The 12,560-nt window shown below is 29.0% G+C and overlaps 1 protein-coding gene across 3 annotated transcripts in view; it reads left to right on the top strand.

Moving 5' to 3' along the window:
* LOC106465529 (regulator of telomere elongation helicase 1 homolog) overlaps window positions 1–12,560 on the top strand; it is a 61,320-nt gene that overhangs the window by 19,132 nt on the left and 29,628 nt on the right. For all 3 annotated transcript variants that reach the window (XR_002612003.1, XM_022393439.1, XM_022393438.1), the window contains exons 6-10: window positions 871–1,092; window positions 2,055–2,179; window positions 4,111–4,317; window positions 8,073–8,355; window positions 8,921–9,052. Coding sequence is in view for 2 of the 3 variants with exons in the window: in XM_022393439.1 (XP_022249147.1) it covers window positions 871–1,092; window positions 2,055–2,179; window positions 4,111–4,317; window positions 8,073–8,355; window positions 8,921–9,052 (969 nt within the window). In the remaining variant the exon portion in view is untranslated. The remainder of the gene's footprint in view (window positions 1–870; window positions 1,093–2,054; window positions 2,180–4,110; window positions 4,318–8,072; window positions 8,356–8,920; window positions 9,053–12,560) is intronic.

Below are 12,560 nucleotides of genomic sequence, written 5' to 3'. Positions count from 1 at the left end.
GTGGAGAATGTAAGAATATGGGCAGAAATAAACTTGGTGAGCATTCCAACCCTGCATCCTACTGAATGGTAACCTTATCAAACCCTGATTTTAAACTTGAATATTTTACGTGAAGTTGTCCTTGTTGACCATACTTTATATTGGAGGAAAATATGAACTATGAAGATGTAGAGCCACTTCTCTCTAAGCAGAGGCTGAATAATTAATTACAGATTAGTATATTACGAAATGGACCACCAGATGCTTTATTTGCATAAAAATCAATTAAATGGATGGTTGACATTATTTTATTACTAGTACATTACTTCAAAACATTCACAGAAAACAACTTTGCAGAAAATTTTCCATTCTTTATTTCAAACAAGAGTTTAATGTTTTTGTCAGTTTTCAAATAAGTGTTTCATGATAATACTTGGTAATTGATGACATTCTTTGCCTTTCATGTATTTGTTTTTCAGAAGTATAAAACTCTATTAATCAAGCTATCCATACAGAAGAATGGAATATCTGCTTTGTAATAACACTGTAAAGTTATATAAACTTTTATGTGATGATAATTTGTGCACTGCTGTTATTTTCATAATTGCAATGCTGCAAATAAAATTTAGTTTGATCAATATATATATATAAGGTTAATGTGCAAAATATGTTAAATATTTTACTTGTATTGTTGATAGCAGTGCTATATGTTTTTGCTAAATGCAAAACTTTAGTGGATCTGACAAGTGGTTGTGTATATCCTGTATGTTGAACTTATTTGAAAATAAGCACTTTGTGGGGTTAAATATTGTTTTGTTAATTATAAATGTACATGTTTAAAACTTACTGTGTTTCTTTTTTGCTAAAATATGTATGCACATTCTTTATTAGGTGCTTGCTAAAGTTGACTTAACGGCTCAGAAAAAAGATATTGTCCTAGATCTACTGGACAAAGTGATACTGTTTTTAACAGTTAACAATACAAGTCCATGGATGACTAAAGGTGCTGGTCTCCAGAAATTTTCTGATATGCTTAGGATACTTTTTTCCAAGGCCTCTTTAGGAGCAACAAGTAACAACATTATAAAAAAAGAATTTTCAAGAATGTATAAGGTATGTTTATGGTATCATTTATTTGTTAGAGTTTTGTATGTAGGCAATATTGTATTTTTTTATTTCAAAATCAGAAGGTGTAGCTTATAGATAGAGGCCAAAGTTTTGATTAAGGTTTCTACAATGTTGTACACTACAGAAGATCCATCAATACAGCTCTAAATGAGAAATTTCTAGTAGTAGTGTAAGATTTTAAAAACCTGTTTAAACTTAGATTTATTAGAAGAGTATGTTCTAAAATATTTAAGCAATTTAAAATGTACAGCCTTTGAAATTAGTCTAGTTAACTTAGCTTAAGTTGTATTTTCACATGTGGATTTATTCTTTCTGTTAAATATTCTTATCAATATTTCAAAATTGTATGATTGCATAATTTTGTTGTGGAATTCGTTATTTCAAAATTGTAATTTTTTAAACATTTTTTCACAAAGCCTTTGTTCAATTGAATTTTAAGTAATAATATAAAAACTTAATGCTCATTTTCAATTATATCCAGAATTTTTAAACTAGTTCATAGCATCTGTTACAGTTTTATTTGTGAAAATATTTGTTTTAAGAGGTAAAAGTTGGTTATGTTATTAACAAGTATTTTACATAGATTCTTGGACATTAGAAATGTAAATGTCAGTAATATATATACTTAACAGTAGCAGTAATTCACGACTAAAAATAATAATTTTTGCAAACTTCCTAATATTTGTATGGACAGTATTTAAAAGTATAGGCTAGAGTGGCACTATTGAATATCTTTCACTGTTGTTTTATTTGACAATAACTAGTGAGAATGATAAATTCTGTTATCTTTTTTATATTTTATTTTTTTCAGTTAAATCTATAACATCTTTACTAGGTAGTGTAGAAACTTAAATTTAGTGTCAATATTTTTAAAGATCATTAGGTAATGACCAATTGAAAGCTTGATAAATAACCCACTTAAAATATTTCATAATTTTCTCTCTCAGATTTTCTTACAGCAAGAGACTCTGAAGACTCAACAGAAACAAATAGATGTTTGGACTGTTGCTACAAAAACAAATAAAAAACAAGGGTGGATATTGAACTGTTGGTGTTTTTCTCCTGGTCTTGGGTAAGATAAATTTGTTTTTATATTGAATTTTTACTTCACATGCAAGTATATAAAATGTTTTGTTCTTCTTTATGATGTAAAATTCAGAAATTGTTGATGGAGAAAGAGGTGGAAAATGATATAGGTGTTAATGTAATAAATTAATATCTACTTAAATATTTGATTTTTTTTAATAACTGTTTTTATTAATGTTATGTGTAAGTGCTTAATATAAATAATTTTAGATATTTCCCAAAATTTATATAGTTCGTGTGAATTTATAAGTCAAGTGAAAAATCAAAGTAAGAAACATTTGCTTAAATGGTTTGTAAATTTAAATCTTTTTAAATATGGATATCATTAAATAATTATTGTTATGGATTAATATTTATTAATTGTAAGTGAACAATAAGTCCATTCAAACGCCCCCCCAGTGGCACAGCGGTATGTCTGCGGACTTAGAATGCTAGAAACCGGGTTTTGATACCCGTGGTGGGCAGAGCACAGATAGCCCTTGTGTAGCTTTGTGCATAATTAAAAACAAGCAAACAAACAAACAAACCATTCAAATGAATTAAGTTTCTAATCAGAAAAATTCCTTACTAAAACTATTATTAAGTAAGTACCTGAGTGAGATATTTTTTGTATATGTTAAAAAGAAGCTACAATAAAATCCTAGATTTGTAGTTTATTCTTAAGTCTTCTAAATTTTCCATTATATTGCTTTGTTCTTTTCTACTTGAGCTCCAACTAGTAATGTTTCTAAGAAACATAAGATAATGCTTATACCACTTTTTTCTATCAAATCACATTTAAACATTGTCTGTAGTTTTTCCAAAGCTTTGCTTTATCATTAAGCCTTCAGGCTAATTGCTTTGACATAATAAAAGGGTGGGAACTGTTAAGCTTGTAATAACACTAGTGAAAAAGAAGGAAAACCTTGTAAGAAACTAGACATGGATGAACATATTTTCAAAGAATGATTGATTCTTAACAAGTATAAACGTTTATCTTGAGCTAGATAAATGTGTTGTTTATAGGCAAGACTCCTCAGAGCTCCACAGAAACATCAGTTGGAACATTTATTAAAATTTTTCTTTGTGAATTACATTAAATAAATGCTATAAAATGAGAAAATACTGATTATAGAATATTTTATGGTAAAATGTGTTGAAACAGAGGTGGAAATATTATTTTTACTTATATTTAGAAATTTGATATGTAGCTGTACTCTCAACACGTGAGAGACACTGATAAATCATGATAATATCATGCTATGATATTTTTGCCTCAACAATTCAACATTATTTTTCTATTACTGTTCTTTTTCAACTTACGTTTGACAACACAGTTTTCATTTACAGAAAAAGTAACCAAATAAAGAAAATTGTAATTTTTATGTTAAATAATAAAAATTAGTATTTCTGACCAGATTTAAATTATGTCCAATCAGAATGGTAACCTGGTCAGAAAAAATACATATTTACAGCCCTCAAAATATACAAATTAATTTCTGTTTTTTCATGTATCTTGGATATATTCAATCACTGCACATGAGAAATGTTTATGGTATGCATCTTTCCAGTGTCAGTTTGTAAAAGTACTAAAGATTGTAATTAGTTTCCCCAATATTAATTATACAGTGCAAAACGTGTTTAGTCTGAATATTCAAGCCAGTGATAAAGTCTGATGCAGTAACTACTCTATAAAAGTCTATTTGTGCTAAGACGTGACTTTGAGTTCTTAACTTATTGGTGTTTTTTATATATTTTTCAATGGAAAGTATTGAAAATGTTATCAGCATTGTTATATACATGTAATTGCAAGGTATTTTTAAATAATTTTTTAATTAAAATGTTTTAAAATATCTAACTAAAAATATGCTATGTGATCTACAAAATATTTGAGAATATTTAAAAATAAGGATATTACTTTTTTATGTTTTTAATTAGTATGCAAGATATAGTTGATCAGGGTATACACAGCATGATTTTGACGAGTGGGACATTATCACCATTGAATTCTTTTGCTGCTGAGTTAGGCCAACCATTTCCAATCCAGCTAGAGAATCCTCACATTATCAATGATGACCAAGTATACATTGGAGTTGTGTCACAAGGTCCTGATGGCACCCCTTTAAACTCTTCATTTAGGAACAGGTAATTTTATAATACTAGTTAGTCATTTGGGACTATTTATTAATATTAGTATAAAATTCTCATATAAGTTCAGATTTAACAGCAGTTGCAATATGTGTTGAAGTTTTAATTATTGTTTTATATGTTTCTTTTGAAATAAAGGAATAAAAACTTCTATATATATATGTAAGACTTTGAATTATAATGTACTTTATAGCAATAATTTCATTAAAATACATTTATAGTGAAGTGGTTTAATCCTTTTGCAATGGGAGGGTATAACTGCGCATGTCATGGTTTTTTAGCAAGTTATTTTAAAAATTTCATTAAACTAGTTTTTATGTTATACCAATTAGTATAGCATAAGATCTTAGCTAATAATCCATATTTTAATAGTATATAAGTTTTAAGTTCTTAATTTTATAAGGCAATACTAAAAAAATTCTGAATTTCCACTAGAGTGAGAAATATGACACATTTTCTCTAGGCATTCCCTCTTTTCTATTTTATTCACCACCCCTCCAATAAGTAGGAAATTTAACGTAAATTCCAAGCTATAAAACCATCATTGCTCAGACAAACCATAATTTTTATAGTTTTCAATTTTGTTTGATTACTGAGCCATCAGAAAATCAGACACCTCTTGCCACACCCACTTATCACATCTCCTCTTTCAGAATTTGTTAATAGTTGTCTCTTACACTTAATATTATATTATGTATAACCAATAAAAAGCCAAGGGTTTCCTCTATCAAATGACATATTATATTATGTTGTTTTATGCAAAGAGAATTGTAATTTCTTTGTTAGTACAAGCTTTGTTCCCACAGGAGAGATAACGACTAGCTTGGATGAATTTGTAATGGCTCTTGTGTAGTTTAAAAGCCTGAAAATTGTGATAGGTAGGAGAAATTGTCTGCTTTTTGCATGCTATTATTCTATGTTCTTTGGTGCATTATTTAATTGAATAAAAATTAGTTAATGCATTACTATTATTAGTATAAAGAAAGTAGGGTTAAGTGTCATCGACAGTCGATAGCAAAAAAATAAAAGAAGACCTGGGTAAGTACTTTATTTCTTGTTTTTCATGTTTATTCTTTATTTATTATCATAAAAGTAACTAAAATGTAAAAGTAAGGATCCATTTAGGTTAGTTAAGGTTAGATTAGGTAAAATATATAATAATAGTAATATAATAAAAATGTTTCATGAGGCACACATGCAAGCAGCTCAGAGTAGCTCGTGGGAAATGTAATTCGATAGCATAACACAAGCTCCACATTTTCCAAGTGATTTACATCTTATAATGGATTGAATAGTAGTAGTTGGTGGTTCAAAGGGCAATCAAAGAGCAATGAAACAATAAAATTTAAGTATAAATAGATGTATACTGTTACGAGCTTAAAGCTCCTTAGGATAAACGAATGTGGTTTCATGTTACAATTTGAAGTCATTTTATAAATTAAAAGAGGGTAATTTAGATTTATTTTGATTTTATTTTTGGGGGTCAAATTGATCAACCTCATATAGAATTAGGGTTGAGAAAATAGGAGATAAAATATAAACTTTTACTGAAAACACACATTTGAAATGTATTTAGGAGGTTTTAGAGATTATGCAAATGATATTTGAGATTTTGGGGGCAAAGAATAGTTTTTTTAATCATAAGATGAAAATCACTTCACATATTGACTAGTTGCAAAAAAGACTTAATATTTACAAACAAATCTTTAGTAAAAATACTTCATTAAAAATTTAATTTTTTGTGTACAAAGGACTTGTAGTGTTTACTAAAACTCCACCAAAGTTTGTGAAGACACTTACTGCATCAAAAGTTATAGTATAAATACTTAATGTATGCAAATGTGTATATGAACTTGGTATTTTATACAGAGCCCATTGAGATAGGGTTAATTAGATTTTGAATGTAACTCAGTAATACGCACAGAACAGGGTTTAAAAAATGGCATCATTGCTTTAGTTAACATACAGTCTTGTGCTCCCTATTTCATAGTTACCTTCACAAAATTATAAATCTTACTTGTATATGTCAACAGTGTTGTAGATTCTGGTGTTAGATATACATGACTGTTTAAGTTTAATGCGAGTGTTAAATTTAGTTATTTTTTTGAAGCAATAGTTTATTACAGGTTTGTTTACGTAACTGTATGAATCATATGTGGTGTAGTTTGGTGATTGTTTTATTATTGCATTATGTTACTAGAACCTTGTGAGTTTTTCTTGAGTATTATTACATCATAATATCTCATAATGTGTGGAAAGTTCTAGGCCTCAGTTGAGCTATTTATAAATACGTGGCCAAATTGTAGTTCAAGTTAAGTTAGACAAAACTTAGTTAGAGACAGTCACATAGATCTAGACTGTGTGTTTGAGAGTTTAGCTGTAAAGAGCACACAGTGGAATTTTTTTTAAGTGAAACTATCGGAGATTGTATTGTAACAACAGAGTAGAGAAGAAGAATTTGTCTTGTCAATTGTATTTTGAAGTAATTGAACAAACCTGTATAGGTTTTTGACAAAAAGAGACAATTATTTAAAGCTCTGGATACAACTGTGGTAATCAACAGTGTAATGAACATTTGTATATATGTTTGACTTATTTCAATATATTGTTGTAAAACAAGTGGATTGTGTGCTGTTTGTTTATTATTGAAATTTATCACCAACAAGTCACAGACACCTACTTAAATAATCCTGTCCACATACATAAAACCTGACATCTGGTTTGTTTGTTTTGATTAGGATCACTTTTATCAAATATTGTAAGCTGTTATCATCTAATAAGATATAACAGGAGCCAAGTAATAAAAATACTTAAAACAGCAGTACTCCTTAGACAGAAAAGTAGATTGCAGTGACAAAAGGAATAAGAACTTTTGCTAAAAATAATTACATTCAGATCAGGATTAAAAATGCTTGACATTCTTAGAAACAGAGATGAATCATTAGACACAGGCCTGGTAAATAGTGAACAGACTGTGTCTCTGTAGTACTCAAAAATATTTTGAACATTGTTTAACATTTAAAAGAATTCTACATCAAAACATTTCAAATAATATATTAATACTGTTAAATATTTCACTAGAAAAGATAAACATTAAATTAACATATTGTACTACATATTACATTACATTTAGGTCTGTATGGTCATTTCTACATTTTTACAAAGTTATTTAAATCTTTAACTCCTATACAACAACAACATAAAATTCCCACACTTCCTTATTGATTAAACTACTTTCTGAAATACATATAGAATTTTTATTACATTTTGTATCTTAGTATTACACTGTGCTTAGGAACCCTTGACAGCTACATGGTGTTAATTCATGTATAAATAAAGTTAGCAAAATCAAGCTTTGAAAGTTGATATATGTTTGGCAAATGAGCTATGAAGTAATATTATGATAGTACAGTAAAATACTTTTATTTAAATCTTGATTTATTAATAGGAGTTTATATTAACATATTATTTCAATTCTAAGTTTATAGTTACCAAAGGTAGTTAGAAAATAGTGCATTTGAAACTAATGATATATGAGTTTGTGCTGTAATTGAAACCAGTCAAATGATTTGGAACTTATAGTTACTTGATTGCATTAATTCATCAGTTGTGTATCATTTGCTGGTAACACTGTTCTGGGCTGTAAAAGTTTTTTATAGTATTGAGAAATAAAAGTGTTTTTAATTTTGTTACATAGCTTTGTTTTTGTTTGCTGCAGTTGAAAAAAGTCACTGTAATATTATATTTTTCAGGTCAGATAAAAAATACCTCCAGTCTCTTGGTCGAACAATATTAAACTTCAGCAGAATTATACCAGATGGCTTACTTGTCTTCTTTCCCTCATATTCAGTACTGAAACAGTGTAATGAGCATTGGGAAGAGTCGGGACTCTGGCAAAGCATGTGTGCTGTCAAACCAATATTTATTGAGCCTCAGGGTAAAGATGCCTTTCAAGAAAGTATTGAACAGTTTTACAATAAAATCTATGCTCCAGAGTCCAGAGGTGCTTCATTTTTTGCAGTGTGTCGAGGAAAGGTATTAACAAGATTAACACAAATGTCATTACAGTTGTGATTATATATGTATTTAGGCAGATAAGAAATATGGTGTATTATGTATATTTCTATGCTTTAAAATGTTGGGTTGAAATATTTAAAATTTAAGTCTTTTTAGCAGTAATGATAAATGACATATTTTGCTTCTGCTGTCTTTAATATGAATTTTTGACTTTGTTCTGAGTGTCTAGTAAGAGCAGTAAAGCATTCCCAAGTTTCTAGTATCTTTAGTTAATAAATGTATCAGTAGAAAAGTTAGTGAGCAGAAACATCATAATATGAAAATTTTAAATGTGTTTTTTGAAACATAATAAAATTTGTAGTTTGAAGATCAGTTACATCATGAACACCACATGGAACAGTTTGAAATTAGAATTCATAAGGACAACTTCCTACAAGATCTTTCTTTTATATTATTAAAGTTCATGACTTTTAATATGGCTTAAGTACTGAGCACAGTACTCTTGCATATGTTAATACTTTTGATACAAGTGATTAAAAGTATTTTATTTTCATTTTGTTGCATGTTAATTGTTTGTCTTCAGGTGAGTGAAGGATTGGACTTCTCAGATCGTAATGCTCGAGCAGTGATAATTACAGGTCTTCCGTTTCCTCCATTCTTGGATCCAAGAGTGAAATTAAAAATGTCATACTTGGATCAAGGACCAAAGAACAAGGTAAATTTTGAATAACTTCTGAGTGTGGAATTATTATATATAACATGCAAATCAATATTTTAATATAAATGTACAAGGACAATTTTTTATACTTTCTTTAAATGTTTTTAGTTCTAGATTGTAAATGATACGTTTCAGGAAAACTTATGCATAAACATTTGTCTCAGAATGGTTTCTTCCATGTTCAATTTTCCTTGCAGATTTTTTTGAGATTTCTGCATCATACTTATAGACTTCTGAAATGAAGTGATCATCTTTTAACTTCAAGGCAATTCCATTATTTTTTGTTATTGAGACTCTTATGATCAGGCTTCAACAGTAATTCCTCTTTTGAAGTAAAACATATCCTTAACCTTTGCCATCATAATGAAGACTGAGGCACACACCTGCTTACACTATTTATACTGGTGCAGTGATCACATGGGGCATATTTCATTGCCTGTTAACTCATCAGTTAGTGGGAGAATTTAAAAAACAAATAGTTAATGGGTTTTTTATCACAATGTAACATGTATTTTTCATGTATGAATACCTCAACAAGTCTTAAAATAAGCCTTTTTTTTATTGGGGGGCCAAATAATTGAAGGCAAGTAAATGTTATTTAGGATTTTTGAACATTTGAGTGATATTAAAATTACATGATTTGCTTTTCACTATTTTAGTTACAACTAGTTATCATAGATCTAACAGTAATAAAATAGATCTTATTCTTTTAAAAAAACCGTTTTAGTAAGCTACAATAATGAAAATTATTATGTTTTCAGTATTTCAACCAAGCAATATAAAATTTATGATTTTTGTTTTTTCATCTTTCACCCTCTTGCTATGGGCATCCTTTTCTGCATGTCAAGAGGTTTTACTCAATTACATTCAAAATTTAATTAAACTAATTTCTTATCATTGTATATGAATAAAATTGACATAAAAAAGTAGCTAATAATTCAAATTTTAATATTACTTAAGTTTTAATGGCTCTTGTCGCATAGTCAGAAAGCCCAAAAAATTGTGATAGTTATAGGGCATTGTCTGCTTTTTGTATGTTATTATTCTATGCTCTTTGATATATTACTTAATTAAATAAAAATTATTTAGTACAGTAGTACCATTTGTATAAAAAAAAGTAGGATCAAGTTTCTTTGACAGTTGACAGCAAAAAAAAAAGAAGATCCAGGTAAGTATTATATTTCTTGTTTTTTTATGTATTCTTTATTTATTATTATAAAAGTAACTAAAAGGTAAAAATTAGAAACTTTTTAGGTTAGATAAGGAAACAACTTGTGATTAGCCTGTGTGTTATGTAATTCGATAGGGTAAGGTGAGCTACACGTTTACCAAGTTATTTACAATTTGTGTGGTGGGAATATTAGTTAGATATAGTTCATAGAGCAATAAAACAATAAAATTTAAGTATAAACAGATGTATACTGTTATGAGTTTAAAGCTATTTAGGATAAACAAATGTATTTTCATGTTATACTCTGAAGTCATTCTAGAAAGAAAAAACGGGTAATTCAGATTTATTTTGAATTTTGTTTGGTGCTTACAAGGCTGGTCAATTTGACCAACCTTGTATAGAGTTAGGGTAGAGAAAATAAGTGGTAAAATATAAAGTTTTACTGAAAACAAACATTTGAAAAGTGTTTAGGGTTTTTTTTAGAGATTATACAAATAAAATTTGGGAATTTTGAGATGAAGAAAAGTATTTTTAATCTTAACATGAAAATCACTTTGCACTACGACTACTCAAAACAAATACTTGATATATTCAAGGACAAAGCTTTTTGTAGTTTATTAAAAATACTTCACTAAAAAATATGATTTTTTGTATGTCAAAGGCTTATGAAGATTACTAAAAGTTTGCCAAATTTTCTGAAGATATACACACACTATATCAAAAGTTAGTAGTATCAAATCTATAAAGACTTACATGAGTACAAAAAGGTTACATGGTCGGTCAGATTGACCGATGTGGAGAGAGTTAACAGAAAAGGAGATACTGAGAGATGTGAGAGTGGACAAATACACCAAGAGAGAAAGAGGCAAAAAAATGCTATCAGTAAAAACCAAATCTAGTTCTAAACGTGTTATTGGTTGTGGTAATAAACAGAAATTTATGTTTAAATTAGTATGAGTCAGTTTCTGATAGAAATAAGTACAACCTTAAGAAAGTTGAAGGGAAAGTAGTGTGCGAGTATAGCACAATCATAACAAAGTTGACTCGCATTACATTGGTGTTAGAAGTGGTCTACAATAAAGTGGTGTCAGTTAACCAATAACAGTTTATTTATATTTTAGTATTAAATAAACTGTACAAGTTCAACTGTTTGTTGTTTATCTTTTGCCATTGAATCTTGTTTGTTTGTATGTTTTGAATTTCGCACAAAGCTACATGAGGGCTAACTGTGCTAGCTGTCCCTAATTTAGCAGTGAAAGACTAGATGGTAGGCAGCTAGTCATCATCACCCTCCGCCAACTCTTGAGCTACTCTCTTACCAATGAATAGTGGGATTGACCAGCACATTATAACCCCCCATGGCTGAAAGGGCATGCATGTTTGGTGGGACAGGGATATGAACCCACAACCCTCAGATTGTGAGTCGAGCACCCTAACCACCTGGCCATGCTGGGCCCCCATTGAACCTTATTAAGTATATTTAAGTTGAATACTTATATCTTATTGCTAAAAGATATAAACATATATATGTAGTACTTTTATTGTCCATGTAATGTATATTAAGTTAATTATTCTGTATTCTTTTATGATAAATTGTACCTGTATATCAGTTAATTTTATTTGCAAAGTTACCCAATTATTTGATAATGTTTGCACATGATACATGTTTTGGAGCATTACATGTATGAACAGATAACATAAATTGTTCAGGTCAGAACTTCTTTATATTTTGGTTTATTGTATGTTATAAATATATGTAACTAAATTGTGTACATAGATTTGTATTAAGATTATACGTGTTACATAAACAAGGAAAATGCTGTACTTCAAAAAGACCACACTAGTGGCTGAAATGCTGTATGTATTCTAACATACAAAAAATTTCCAACTATTCACTGCAAGCTGTAAATAAATTTAAATATTACTGTTTGGTGGAAAAACATCTTTTTTTTTAAATATGTAGACATATTAGGTCGTCAAGAAGTTGCTGCCTCATTTTGGAACACTTTCATTAACCCCCCCCCCCCAAAAAAATGTACATCACGTATAATTGTTAACAAACTGCTTAAATGTCACATCAATGTAGCCTATATAATGTGTAAAGTTTAGTATACTCTAATCCCTTATAGTGATGGCACACGATGAGACACACATTCGGCATGTAATGCTGTTTGAGTACAAGAAGGGGAACAATGCCTCTGTAGCCACACAGAATATCAAAGAAGTTTATGGAAATGTCTTGAACGTTCATAAGTATCAATGATGGTTCAGCAAATTTTGTTCAGGTGTACTTTAGCCTCAAAAACTGTGAAGGCAGAGGCCGACATGTTGGAA

The sequence above is a fragment of the Limulus polyphemus genome, unplaced genomic scaffold (genome assembly GCF_000517525.1).
Source record: "Limulus polyphemus unplaced genomic scaffold, Limulus_polyphemus-2.1.2 Scaffold1972, whole genome shotgun sequence".
NCBI classification, from domain to species: domain Eukaryota; kingdom Metazoa; phylum Arthropoda; class Merostomata; order Xiphosura; family Limulidae; genus Limulus; species Limulus polyphemus.
This window is presented reverse-complemented; position numbering and strand designations above follow the sequence as displayed.